The sequence below is a fragment of the Brachyhypopomus gauderio genome, unplaced genomic scaffold, assembly GCF_052324685.1.
Source record: "Brachyhypopomus gauderio isolate BG-103 unplaced genomic scaffold, BGAUD_0.2 sc99, whole genome shotgun sequence".
NCBI classification, from domain to species: domain Eukaryota; kingdom Metazoa; phylum Chordata; class Actinopteri; order Gymnotiformes; family Hypopomidae; genus Brachyhypopomus; species Brachyhypopomus gauderio.
This window is the reverse complement of record NW_027506920.1, coordinates 604,799-618,943: the sequence shown is the minus strand read 5'-3', so window position 1 is coordinate 618,943 and position 14,145 is coordinate 604,799. Positions and strand designations below refer to the sequence as shown.

The window sequence follows — 14,145 nt, the reverse complement described above, 5'->3', positions numbered from 1 at the left end:
TAATGACCACCAGGGGTCGACGTGTTCTTGGCTTTTGATCGCGTGACTACACCGTGCCTGTCATAGTAGGCGGGCACTCTCACCCATTCCTCGTATTCAGACAGGTTAATACATTCATCTCCCACCTCGCTCTCCTCTGAAGAGGGAGTTTTCACTCGTCTGTTCGCCCCACCCTCGTCATTCTCCGCTTCCCATTCTAAATTTTCACCAGTCACAATCAATGTATCTCTACAGTCAGGTGCGCCTCTATTTCTCCTTTTATCATCCGCAGCGCATTTCTTTTGCTGTCTCGCACGCTTTTTCCAACTTAGCCTCTTCCTGCCTGATGGCTTTCTCCACGTCACAGACCACTTTCTCTGCTCTGTTCAACGTCTGTTTGAACCGGGTGGGGGCACTCAGACTCAAACTCTCATCCATTCGCTGTTCAATTCTTTGCAATGCATTATTTATCTCTGTTTCTCCAGCTTTCTCGCGCGCACAGTCTTCGAGCCTCGCTAGTCTACTCTCTATTTTATCCATAGCCACATCACTGACAACCTCCATTACCACTTGTCTCCCCTCATCACATTCACGCTCTCTCACTGATTTTGGACGTGCAGAAGCCCCGTCCACACCAACATCACTCATTTCACTCACAGACACAGGCGCCATCAGCGCTGCACGCGGACATTGAGGAGCACTGGGTTCACACGCTTTTTCTGCATAGGGAGGGGGCACAGGGAGTTCTGTCTTTTTGGTTTCAACTCGTTCTTTATCATTAATCTTCTGACAAATTTTCCGAAATGTTCTCACATACGACAAATAAGTTTCAGCTTCTTCCAGCTGGATTTTACGCTTTTGCTTAGTTAGGGCTCCGCTAGCCTCTAATCTTTTTTTCTCTTTATTAACCTGTGTGACCCAATGCTTCTCGATGTGCTCCCAATCAACCTGATACACACCACGGTCGTCCGGGTCTGGCCACAACCCTTCGGATCGCATCTTCTCAAAACATTTTTTCACATACATCACCGTGTCAGACCTCATTCTCGGCACAGCACGTTTCTCCATAGTATCAACCAAATAATCCTCCAAACCCTTAATATTATCCATGATATAACTCCGGTTTTTAAACTACTTCCAAATTACTTTTGCTTCGATTCAGAAAATTTTAAAACTTTTTCGTTGTACTCACTAGCACTTTAATACCCCAGAATCAATTCAGTAAACTTTATCACTTTATCGTCGTGTTCGCAAGCGCTTTAATCCGCCAGCGCGCACCCCAAGGGCAGACAGACACAAGTTAATATCTCCACACTCCAAACAACTCCAGCTCAACACAGCTCGCGCGAGTTTCACTTCCAGCACTTAAATCGTACGTCTACGGAGCGTCATAAACCAAATTATAATTTCATGCATGAAAATATATAATAATTTTTGTTTTACACTTTAACCTCTTATGAAATGTTTCTCTTGTGCTTGTGTACACAATGATGAACGTCTTTCTTGGGGGCTCATGCAATTTACTCAGGGGTTCAAATGTCCTCACATAAGAGGCTCATGGATTTATGGGCGTGGGTTTGTAAGTCCCCCAATGAAAGGCTCTCAAGTTTTATTATAGCACGTATGCTCAAACAATTTATACAGGTCTTTATTCAACATAAAACCACACGGTACATGAAAACCAACCCAACACTGCAATTTTGCAAACATGCATACACAGATACAGCTGTAGTTTCACCAATCACGCACGCAATTTCAACAAAACACACGGGGGCCCCCCAAAACCGGCTGAGCGCGTCCTCCGGAATTTCTTTGAATAATCTATTATTCTCGGAATCCCAGGCTACCTACTCATTCATTTAACCGTGACCGAGCGCATTCTCCACCGTTCTCCTTTTTTTTTTTTTTAAGAACAATAGTTCCCTTTTTTTTTTTTGAACGTGGGCTACCTACTCGTCACCTGAGCGCGTCCTCCACCGTTCTTTTTTTAGAACCAAAGTTCTTTTTAAGAACGTGGGCTACCTGCTCTTTCTCTGGGCACGTCCTCCACCGTTCTCTTTTAGAACCAAGGTTCTTTTTAGAACGTGGGCTGCCTACTTTCTCTGAGCACGTCCTCCACCGTTCTCTTTTAGAACCGATGGGCTACCTGCTCTTTAACCGTTTACTGCAGTTACAGGGTGTCCTCCTCACGACTTTGAGTCGTAGGGCAATCCTCCTGTCTATATATATCGAGTTTGTAACACGTATACAATTTCAATACTAAATTTACAGAGAGTATTTCGCCTCGACCATTTAGTGACTGAACTTTAATTTAGCCTATGACGTAGTAACATCAGCCAATAGGAGAGAATGGCTCCTTACCTTTTTTCAGACCGCGCGGTTTAGTTCAGTCACCTCACGGACGGATTGACCTCCTCTCTTGTCCTAATTGCAGAATTCGACTCCAGCCAAAAACCATCCTCTGCTACCAATTTGTTGGGAATTTTCTTCTCCGACCCAGACGGGCCCCAACACCGCCCCGATGAACCGACTGGTTTTTGACTGAGTGGTCCAAGCAAAGTCTTGACAACAAAAGTTCTTTTAAAATGATTTATATAGAATATTAATGAATGCAATATAATAGAAGTATACGTGGTACAAACTCTTCAGTGCACTGGTGCTAGTTGCCTAGGAATCTACCTAACCCAAGTGGATCTCAGCAGTGTCCAAGCGAAAAAGCCTCTCGTGCTGGGCGATGTCCTTTCTTTCATACTCTCTGTCCATAAGTTTCGATTTGTTAAGTTTCGATAACTCCCCAATCCTGGCTGCTCTCCATGGAAATTCACCTGCTCCTCTTCTCCCAGCCTGTGTGCCTGGTTATCTAAAAACTGCTTGCTACACATCCTGCACTGAATAGGCCCCTTCTGTTCTCCTCAAGGCCACTGAGGCCTCCTTACTCCTGCTTTCCCACAGTCTTCCTGAAAAACACTAAATTGACACATCAAGTTATTAGCCTTTAATTTTCTTTTTTCCAACACCTCCCGTTATCGACCCGGACTGGCTAAGCGACGATGAGTATGGTATTTCCTTTAATAAATCTCGCTCTTCTCAGCGATTGTGTCCGTCTCCTCGCTCCGGGGCGCGAGCCCCGTTACATTATCTATGGAAAGAAGAGATTCTGGAAAGAGTTTATTTTCTGGTATAAGGAGTACCCTTACGAGATAATACGAGAGAATAAGAACATGACAAAGTAGTACAAAGCACTGAGTATAGAATAAATATATTTACTGTCAAGAAAACTTGGCTGATGTTTATTATAGTCTTTTAGAGTAGAGACCATTTTAGAAATCACATATAGAATTAATAAAACTGAGATTCCTGGAAGTATAGCTACAGGTAAATTTTTCTCTTTTACAGGTAAATTTTTTTGTAAAATTTAGAAATGTATAGAAATACAGTTCTATATTTTACTGTAAGTAAAAGAACATTTTACCTGTAGTTTTGGAGTTATTAACCTTTGTGTGTCATGCATTAGCTTATATAATGTTAGTAACCCTATTTCAAAACATTTCAATGAAAGTACTGGACATATTAAGTTCATTTTTAGACTAGGCATATAGGGTATGTAAAACATTCAGTTACTCAGTTCAGACTGTGCTGTTATAGGCTACTTTGTCCATTTACTGTTGAAGGTTATAGTTTGTTGTTAGATATTTATGGATGCTATCCAAATTGGATCTTTCATGAACAATAAATAATTGCAATATAAAAATAAGTGGTTTCTCTCAAGTTAAATTGCTAAGATTGAAGGGAACAACCTCCTTTTTCCCCCCAAAGTGACAATTAACATCTTAAATAATCAATCTCAATTAGCTTTGCTTTGGATATGTTGCAGATTAGCAGACAGGATATGCTTAAATGACAACTAACTGATTAAAAGTGCAAAACAGTTAAAGAAATGACTGAAATTTTTCCAATTATTTTAAGAGGTTTCTATATTTCATTTTACACATGCATGTTATTGATGGTACATATGCATTAGAAAGGAATATAAGCATTCTATAAGTACTATGTCTAGAAAAAAGATAAGCAGTTCCAGATCACAGTTCTAAATCACAGTTCCTGATTTCCCCTGAACAGCATATATTTTGTTTTCTTCCTTTCATTACTGTGCTCCTCAAGTGATTTCAAGGCTGGGATGCATTTAATTAACTGTAAGACTGAAGAAAGCAAGGGTCAAAAAATTGCACTGTAATATTAATATAACTCATGCATTTAATGCCAATTTATACCTTCGGGTACAAAACAAAATGAGCAAAATGTATCAATGCAGTGTTCATTTAAAATTTTAAGCACAAACTAATGTGCATATGCATACAACTTAAACAATGAAAGCTATAGTTTGCCATTGCGAATGTTTTTGATGCAAATTTGACTTAACAACTTGATTTCACCACCATTTATCTGATCTAACTGAGTTTGACTTTTTAAATGTGCATTTTATTATATGTCAAAGCTTTCAGACACAAATTATTTCTTTTCATCAACATTTTTTCTGTCACATATGTACAAGTTCGTGTATAACAAGTTCACAATTACATACAGTAAATGTCATTATAATCACAAAATAATATATATATATTGCACAATATTAAGATTTCATTCAGATTCTTTGCATGTGGTGTTTTGTCCATTCCCTGTAGAATATATAATCAAATGATTGGTGCAGTTTCCAGCTTAAGAATATTGATAGAGGAGGCTGTTTGTCAACTGGATTAACCACAAAGAAAATAATTTGACTCCTCAGTACAACATATAAATACAAATATCAGGCAATGCTGTTTATCAGTCATCACTGTCACGCAACCGAAAGAATAACAAAATAGAATGTATACACCAACGTTGGAAATATGTGACTACCATTTAAAGCAGAGTCCTATTGTTTTAACTTACTTGGTTGTACAACTATACACTTAGACCAAGCTGCTCCTGAAGTGTAGCTCTAAGATAATGTGTCAGACTTTTCACTGTGGATTATGTTCCTGGGTGGGAAACATGGACTTGCGAGTTTTACGTGGTGGAGGCGGTGGCTTGCAGTCCATTTTTAGTGGTGAATGAAAGGCAAACTATGGATAAAACATATAAAAAACAAGGTGTTGGCTTTAAAATGTGTTATTTATTTTTAACATGAAATAAATGCAAGATAAAGCAGATGTGATGAAAGTATATGAGTCAGAAAGCAAGAACAGACCCCAAATATGGAGCATGCTCTTAACCTCTTACCTCATAGGGGTTCAGAACATGGTCACTCTCATAAGGATGTTTTTTGGGGGGCATTGGTGGAGGTGTGCTTGAGTTATCAGCAGTGTTGGCACTATGTTCACTCAGGAGAAATGAATAACCTACAAAAATGTTCAAGTTAAGTTGGGCTATAGGATATGGGCAAAAAATGCATTATGCGATAACGTTGCAGGAAATCCCGATATTAATGTGAAATATGAATAAATTAATTTACAAATACAACTTTTACATCCAGTCACATGTCAGTGTGAAGCAGCAGTCAATTGCACAGAGAGTACTAAACCAGAAACCTCAGCCCCTTGGTGGACTGAATTGAGTTTGTCAAGAAGAAAGAGGACAACACCCAGGATAGAGAACCATCAACCACAGGGCATTCAGTCATACACACTCATAGTAGGACAACATTACAGATACAGATACACATTCATACACACACCAGGACAATTTAGGGTAGCCAATTTGACCTAACCTAACATAATAAATTATTTATATAGATTTTCAGTGCATGTCTTTACTGTGCAATGCAACTCTATTGCATCTAGTTTAAATTAAACAATTGAGCAAATATGTTTTTCATGAATAACTAATAAGATAAATATATATACTTTGAACTGAACATATTCATCATATCCAAATGTTTTTGTACCAATTCACCTAGATCTTCACATCTTCACTCCTTTACTGGTGAACTAATTTTTCCCATGTTGACTTGGACCTCTCTGTCTCACTCTGGTTCCAACATAATATAATTTGCCCATAGTGCATTGTGAAGTGTTCACTGCGTTCATGTGTAATGCTTATTATAGTACTGCTGTTATTAATGCTTATTTTCACCTTCGAAACATTGCTAAGGTCTGAGATATGCTCTATACTGCTGACAGTGAAAAACTTGTCCATGCATTTATCACATCAAGGCTAGATTATTGTAATGCTGTTCTATCTGCTCTTCCAAAGAGCTCTATTTCTCACCTACAGTGAGTTCAGAACACTGCTGCAAGGGTTCTGACCCGCAGGAGAAAGAGAGATCATATTACACATGCACTCCACTCACTGCACTGGTTACCTGTCAGCTTTAGAATAGATTCTAAGGTTCTAGTCATGGTTTTTAAATGTCTTCATGGTCTTGCTCCTCTTTACCTCACTGAAATGATGGTTAGATATGTTCCAGTCAGGTCTCTCAGGTCTTCAAACAGTAATCTACTGAAGACTCCTAAAAGCAGATTAAAGATTGGCAAGGGTTCTTTTAGCCACTATGGCCCAAAGCTCTGGAACTCTCTTCCTGAAGAGCTCAGATGCATTTCATCCCTGCAAAGCTTCAAGAAGAGTCTCAAAACTTTCCTGTTTAGATCTGCGTTTAGTTAAACTATAACTCTGTTCTAATTATTTTAATAGTTTTCCAGATTATTATTATCTTATTTACTTTACTTTTTTACATTATTTTATTTAGTTACATTTTGTTATTTTATTACATTATTATTATTTTATAATTTGTCATTATTTTATTATGTTTGTTTCCTTTTATCTTTAATTTCTTTTAATTTCTAATTTTCTTTTTGTCTTATCTTTGCTTCCTTTTGTCACGGTCACGGTTCCGGACCCCCTCCCTGTGGGCGTGCCGCTACGTTGTCTGCGTGTCGTTATGTCCATTTTTGTAGTTCCGTGGGTGTGGGTTGTTTGTGAGCGTGTTCGTAGTCGCACCTGTGCCTTGTCTCGAGATCACGCGGGTATGTGTGAATCACCTATTTAATGTGCGTTCGTGCAATGTCTTGTGCTCGTCTTTGTCTAAAGTTCCGTGTCAGTGTGAGTGTGTTTGTGTGCTGCTTGCGCTCCGCCCGGAGCTTGCACGTCTGAGTCTTATTAAAACGTTTGATGTTCACTGTAAACGTCGTGGTGCCTGCCTCCTACACCAGTCGTTACACCTTTTAATGTTTCTTTTTATATATTATGTAAAGCACTTTGAGTTGCATGTATGTATGAAAGATGGTATACAAATAAAGATTATTATAATATTATTATTATTATTCCCAACCTTCGTCATGTTATTGTGGTCGCTTACTATGTGTTTATTGTGAAAACCCGTAGTGACCAATGTTAAGTCCCTCATGCACTAAAGTCTATGTGTATGCATGTTTCCACTTACTGGACTTTCGAAGGGTGTGAGGAGAGGCAGGCAGAGGGCTGACAGGGTTGTGCAGGCTGAGACTGGCAGGCTCTCCATGAAACAGAGACAGTGCAAGTCTTCGATCCCCAATAGTTAAACTCTTAGGCCTCTGCTGTTTCTTAGAAGAACCCTGTATGTGTAAACACAAACACATGCTCACATGTATATGAATATTAAAGACACAAAACTATTGCAGATATAAATTATCTTAAATTAAATTATAAAATAATTATAATTATAAATATTAAAATTAAACAGCAATATGACTTTGTATCATACATGCACCCACATTCCATCAATTCATTCAATTTAGAGTCAATACATTTTTGAATGAATATAATCATTCCTAATTATTTTAATTAGTGGAAGTTAATAAAAAATAATTGTATATACAAACTGTCATGTTACGGTCCCCGAACCCTCCCTTTGGGGCGTGTGTTAAGGTCGTCTACGACTACTCGTCTGCGTCAGTGTATCTCTGTGGGTGCGGGTGCGTCTTGTGACCCGTCTCACCTGTGGCTCGTCTCGTAATCACGTGGGGTTTATGTGGTCTGTCTATTTATTGTGCGTTCGCGCAGTGTCTTGTGCTCGTCGTTGTCTGAGTCTTACACGTGTGTGTTTTGCTGTGTTCTGTGTGCGCTGTCTGCACTATTTGTAAATTAAAACGTCACGTCGTTGAACGTCAAGAAGGATTTCTGTCTCGTTCTTCGCTACGCCTCGACCGTGACAGAACGACGAGCCGTTTCGAGACAGAATGCCTGGGTACACCACCCGGACCAAGAGGAGCCAGAGAACCAGTCGGTGCCACCATGCATCTACTCCTGCCCAATGCCGCGCTGCCACCGTTACTCCCGAACTGATGGAGCAGGACCCGTTATGCAGGATCATGTTACTTCGGGCTCGGGAGGCCTCTTCCGCTGAGTTAGCGGACTACTTCCACGACGCCGCGGAGCAGATGTGGCGGGAGAGACACCCCTCTCCTTCCCGACACCTCTCCCCGATCAGGTTAGGCATCCTCGAGCTCTGCTCTACCGCCAAGACTCTGGAGAGCGAGTTCGGGGACGAGGAAGAGGAAGAGGGGGAAGAAGACGCAGCTCCCTCTGTCTGTTCAGCCCCCACTGTGGATTACAGGGAGGGCGAAGAGGAGGAGGAGGAGGAAGGCGACGAGGATGAAGACCAGGCTCCCTCGATCTGCTCCGCCCCCACCGAATACTATGGCGCGGGCGAAGAGGAAGAGGAAGGCGACGAGGAGGATGAAGACTACCCTCCTTCGGTTTGCTCTGCCCCCACTGAGTGTTACGGTGAGGAAGAAGACCGTCCTCCCTCCGTATACTCCGCACCCACCGTACACTACGGTGTGGGCAAGGAAGAGGTCCATCCTCCGTCCGTGCACTCGGGTATCTCCGAGTGCACAGACAGCAAGCTCTTTACAGAGGACGAGGGTAGTTCGCTCCCCTCTGAGCGTTCTGCCGGGACCGTCAAGGAGAGGAACAGCCCAGGGGTGAGCGCGCTCTCCTACCGCTCCGAGGAGAGTGCGATGGACTGCTCCCGAGGCGGGAGTCCAGCCACTCCTATGAGCTGGAGCCTGGTCAGTGAGGAGGTGGAGATGGAGCTTGATAACAGCGCTCCCACTGCCAGGTCAGGAAGGCTGCCACCCAAAGGGAGGGAGAATCCCCAGCGGGCTCCGCAGAGAGGAGAGAGCGCGGGCAGAGCCATCCTGCGGTGCGCTCCTGGAGGACTGCAGGGGCGTCCGCCAATCGCACGGCCCACGGTGCGTCCGCCGATCGCGCTGTACCCCAAGGAGGGTTTGCAGCAGGGGCGGGGAAAGGACCGCCTACCGCAGCGCCTGCAGCTCCCGGGTTCTCCCCGCTGGCCGCTCTCCTCCTGGCGCGAAGCCTGGCGCCATTTACATGTTTGTCAGTTCCAGTGTTTGTAAGTCTTCCCGTATGTCTGCCTAATCTCCTTTTCCCTTTCGTGCCTCTGTGTGTTAATGTTCCTGTTTGTGTGTTTGTAAACGTCCCGTTTAATGTGTCTAACGTGTTTTCCCCCCGTCTTCCCAGGGAGGGTGTTCTAGGCTGTTCGTGGCGGACTCTCCACCGAGGGCGGTCATCTCCCAGACGCAGGACTGGGCGCTTCGGATCCGCCCATCGACATGAGTTCGGGGCACTCGGTCCTGTTGGCACCCCGGGACGGGTAGTGCCCTTGGAGGGGGCGTCTGTCACATTACGGTCCCCGAACCCTCCCTTTGGGGCGTGTGTTAACGTTGTCTACGACTACTCGTCTGCGTCAGTGTATCTCCGTGGGTGCGGGTGCGTCTTGTGACCCGTCTCACCTGTGGCTCGTCTCGTAATCACGTGGGGTTAATGTTCGCGCATTGTCTTGTGCTCGTCGTTGTCTGAGTCTTACACATGTGTGTTTTGCTGTGTTCTGTGTGCGCTGTCTGCGCTATTTGTAAATTAAAACGTCAGGTTCGTTGAACGTCAAGAAGGATTTCTGTCTCATTCTTCGCTACGCCTCGACCGTGACACAAACAACTCAATGACTGCACCAATTTGAAATAACTGGCAAACAATATAAATGCATTCTAAATTATTATAATTTTATTATAATAATATATATAATAATTACATATATAATATATTATAACAATATATTCATCATTATATATTAAAATATTATTATATAGGTTTTTGCAAACTGGTCTTTGAATGAAGATGTATGAGACACAAGGGGCACCTCATTTGTGTCCACTGGTCTTTCACAAAGGACCTGAGACTTGCTCATGCTCCATTCTTTCCTGTTCTTTTTGCTGATTCGATTATCCTCTTCACAGCGGGACAGAAGTGTTGTTCTACTTCCATTAACATGTGGGCACAAAGCATTTTGTGGAGAGAGAAAAAGGGAAAGGACTACCATTGTCAAAAAATTGTAATTAAACAGTGAAAAATAATGCGATAATACTACAATGCAAGTGTCAAGGTCCCGACGGCAACCCATGTGGTTTTGATTTTATTTTCCTCTTTGTGTGCTTTTATATTGAAATGCCCTTTTGTGGCTGCCTTCACACCCCAGTGTCCCCACCCTGTGTATTGGTTTCACCAGTGTCTTGTTAGATCCTAATTTTGCCTGTCTATTTTATCCCTGTGTATCACCAGTCATGTTACTGGTCATTGCACGTAGCCTCTCCATCTAGTTGTATCATTTGTGTCTTGTGTAGTTACCTCTGTTGTTCTGTTCTAGTCCTCATTATCCTGCTTGTTTTAGTTCTGTCACCTTTTTGATTTGTAAGTACGTGGGTTTCTTATGTTACATGCTGCTGTGTTTTTTGTTAAGTGTTAGTTGGTTTATGATTAGTTTTTGGGTTTTGTCTAAATTATATGTTTCTGTGCTCCATGTAGTTTTTTGAGTTTTGTAGTCCCTCTTTTCTAGCCGCCCTGTTTTCAAGTTCTTTTTGTCCATGTTGTTAGCTCTAGTGTCGTGTACGTTTCTCCATGTCTTGTTACTCTTTACTGTTTACAGAGATGTCAATTCCAGGTTCAGAAAGTAAAAGTCCTCACCAGGATTTTGCTCAAGCTTGCTAGATTTTTTAATTAGTGCAATACAGGTAAAATTAGTGGAATCAACGCAAACCAGGAAGCCTTAGCAAAATCCTGGTGAGGACTTTTACATTCTGAACCTGGAATTGACACCTCTGACTGTTTAATACTATTGTGTTTCCTGTTAGTTGTGTTTTGTCACTAGTTTGGGTTGGTTTAGGATTTTGGAATTCATTGTGTTAGGTTTTTTGTCTATTATTTATTAATAAACCTGTGGATTGCCTGCACTTGCGTCTTGCCACACTGATTCCGTGTGACATGTTACACCTAGTGATGAGATTAAACTGCTAAATCAGTATATTGAATTTTCTGTTCCAAATTGTCCCATCATTGCTGTAATTCATTATCAGGCATGTAAATCTGTCACCTTTCTGCGAAATTCACCGTTTTGAAGTTGAAAAGGGTGACCCACGTGAATCGTGTAGATCAGAGTATTTTTTGGGGGGGTGGTTGGGAGATATTTTATATATATCATATAGACTTAATAAGCAACCAGAGCACTTCCGAAATCAGCAATTTCAATGACACAGTGGCCAGCAATTTCCACCCAGAACCATCATAGAGGCCAAATTGCGTTCAATCATATGAACGTTCTTCATTCATGTTGTGAAGCAGGGCCTAGTGCTGTCTACAGGGCAGTCATGGCCTGGTGGTTAGGGAACTGGTTTTGTGACCAAAGGGTCGTGGGTTCAGTTCCCAGACCAGTGGCCATGACTGAAGTTCCCCTGAGCAAGGCCCTTAACCCTCAATTGCTCACTTGTATAAAAATGAGATAAAAATGTAAGTCGCGCTGGATAAGGGCGTCTGCCAAATGCCATAAATGTAAATGTACACTGGAGACAAGGCAGAAGAGCGTACATTTACCACATCGTACATTTACCAGTGGATTTAATTGGGTTATTAATGGTTTCAATCCAGGGCCGGAGCTAAGGGGGTCATTGCCCCCCCAAGCACAATGCAAGCAACAGCTTTTTTTTTTTATCTCTGAACCAATCACAAAAATGCATTTTGCTTTACAGCGTGAAGATATTTCCTTGCTTATTCCTGATTGGCTCTTTGAGTCATAAAAAAGTCGGCAGACTGCCCCAAACGGGTGAGTTTCCCAAAACGTTCTTAGCGCTAAGTACAAGTAAACTCACAAGGGAAACTCACCCCAGTTCAGTTTGGTAGTATATGTTCTGTTAGTGTGAGCGAAAGGCAGGTATACTGGTAAACACTCTTCTGAGTTTAAACTGACTTCCACATGGTAATATTTGCTTAACTGTGGTTTTTCGTTGCTTCAATGTTACTTACCTCTTACATAGGTGTTGCTTAAATTATTTTATTAGCCATTAGCGGTTAGGCTAACTTGGTTCTCCTAAACCTGCGCGAACGGCGGAAGCGTTTAAATACTTGCCGAGTGCAGTTTTGTCTGAAACGATATGTGGTAGTATAAAGAAAAAAACAGGAGAATGAACATTTACCTGACGAATTTTAATGTTGCTTTGTGTTTCATATTTGAAAAGTGCTGGAAGTTAGGCTAAAGTACTTGAAAATGCTTGAAATTGTAACTACTTTGTTTCACAACAAATATCTGTCTAACTGAATAGTTTTCTTGTATTACGTTAACAAATACGAGCCTCATGTAATTCCAGGACGAAACATGAGAGAACGTGAAGACGTTAAGATTGGGCGTTTTGAAAATGTGATTAAAAAGCGAATAATTTCCGAGTATATGTATAAATATTTAACTTAATTAAGTTTAACGTGCTGGGAAATATTGAAATGGACCTTGAAAGTGACGTACAAGTGCTTTAATTCCGCCTTGTAAAGGTGTATGAACTCTGCAAACATGACTTTGTTCATTGCGCTGAGGCGTGACGCGCGCTAAGTTTCAAAATTTGAGAGGTGCACGACCTCGCGAATCGACAACGTGCAAAACCCTCGCGCACAGGCAGAGCCACTGCGATTACGTCATTTTCGCCGCACGGACCCTCGCACCGCTCGGGACACAGGCTTTAAACCTAGCTTTACCTGACTGTGCTCTTTACCCAGCGCAAGCCGTCACTGCTCATGGTTTAAACCACAGGTGTCAAACTCAAGGTCCGCCCCGTCATTTTATGTGGCCCGCGAGAGCTTAAAAAGCCAAATTGTCCAAAAAAAAGTAAAAGTGAGCAAAAACTACATTTCCCACAATTATGTTACCCGCGAAGTGATGGCATCTCGACACTGCAGTGTTTCCATATCGATGCGATTTTCCCAATAAGTGTAATTGGGAAATATGACAAACAAAATGACAAACTGTCAAAGAATTAAAAAGCAAACTGCGATCGCAACAGAATGTGTTCACAACCACAAACGAAACGGCAGTAAAAGCTGCTTTGTTGTGGCTAAAGAAATCGCCGCACTTTAGTCTTTTGCAGAGGGAGCATTTTTTAAGCACAATCGCTATTTCACAGTAATTTGATATTTCAAGTTTTGAACAAAGTAAATGTGATATATTTGATCAATTTTTCTTTATTCACTTGGATAGTTTGATCATTGATTGATGGAGTAGTGTGGGTTTCATAACCTAACAAATTTAAAGGATTTATGTTATAATAACAGCAACAAGCAAAAATTTTTTTTTACATGTACGCAAATATATCTGTAATATTTGTAACTTGAATAAGTAATAAATTCAGAGTTATTTAACATTAAGGCAGACATCCGAAGTTGCAAAAGTTGATTTCAGGGAGGTTACCCCCCCGAGTGTATGTGTATGTTGTTGAGCGGATTGGTTGGGGGGGGGATGGGGGTGGCGAGTGTAAGTTGTAAAGGGGGGGGGGGGGGGGGGGGGGGTGGCAAGGGGGTGACTCTGCAGAGAACAGGCCAATCAGAATCCTCTCTGTTTTCTCTCTCTCCTTCCCACTCGTGATTAGAGAAAAAAAGTCTGTCGCCTGTGTGCACGTTTGTGTGGGTCACTCGTTCTGAATTCCGGGAGATTATATGTGACTCGCGGGTATCAGGTAGCCACTACCGAAATGCGGGAGACTCCCGCAGCTTCCGGGAGACTTGGCATGTCTGTTAAGGAGTAGGTACATTTGTAAGTTCCGTGGGTAACGATTATGCTGATGTGGCCCGCAGTGAAAATGAGTTTGACATCCCTGA

At 42.0% G+C, this 14,145-nt stretch overlaps 1 protein-coding gene across 4 annotated transcripts in view; it reads right to left on the bottom strand.

Moving 5' to 3' along the window:
• Window positions 1–4,044: 4,044 nt before the first annotated feature.
• dock5 (dedicator of cytokinesis 5) overlaps window positions 4,045–14,145 on the bottom strand; it is a 167,383-nt gene continuing 157,282 nt past the window's right edge. For 2 of the 4 annotated variants that reach the window (XM_076992917.1, XM_076992921.1), the window contains 4 exons: window positions 10,157–10,271; window positions 7,400–7,550; window positions 5,242–5,360; window positions 4,051–5,084 (listed from right to left, as the gene is read on the bottom strand). In XM_076992917.1, coding sequence (XP_076849032.1) covers window positions 4,983–5,084; window positions 5,242–5,360; window positions 7,400–7,550; window positions 10,157–10,271 — 487 coding nt within the window. In that variant the 3' untranslated portion in view covers window positions 4,051–4,982. Of the gene's footprint in view, window positions 5,085–5,241; window positions 5,361–7,399; window positions 7,551–10,156; window positions 10,272–14,145 lie in introns of all 4 variants that reach the window. The other 2 variants (XM_076992916.1, XM_076992918.1) reach the window with 2 other exon arrangements.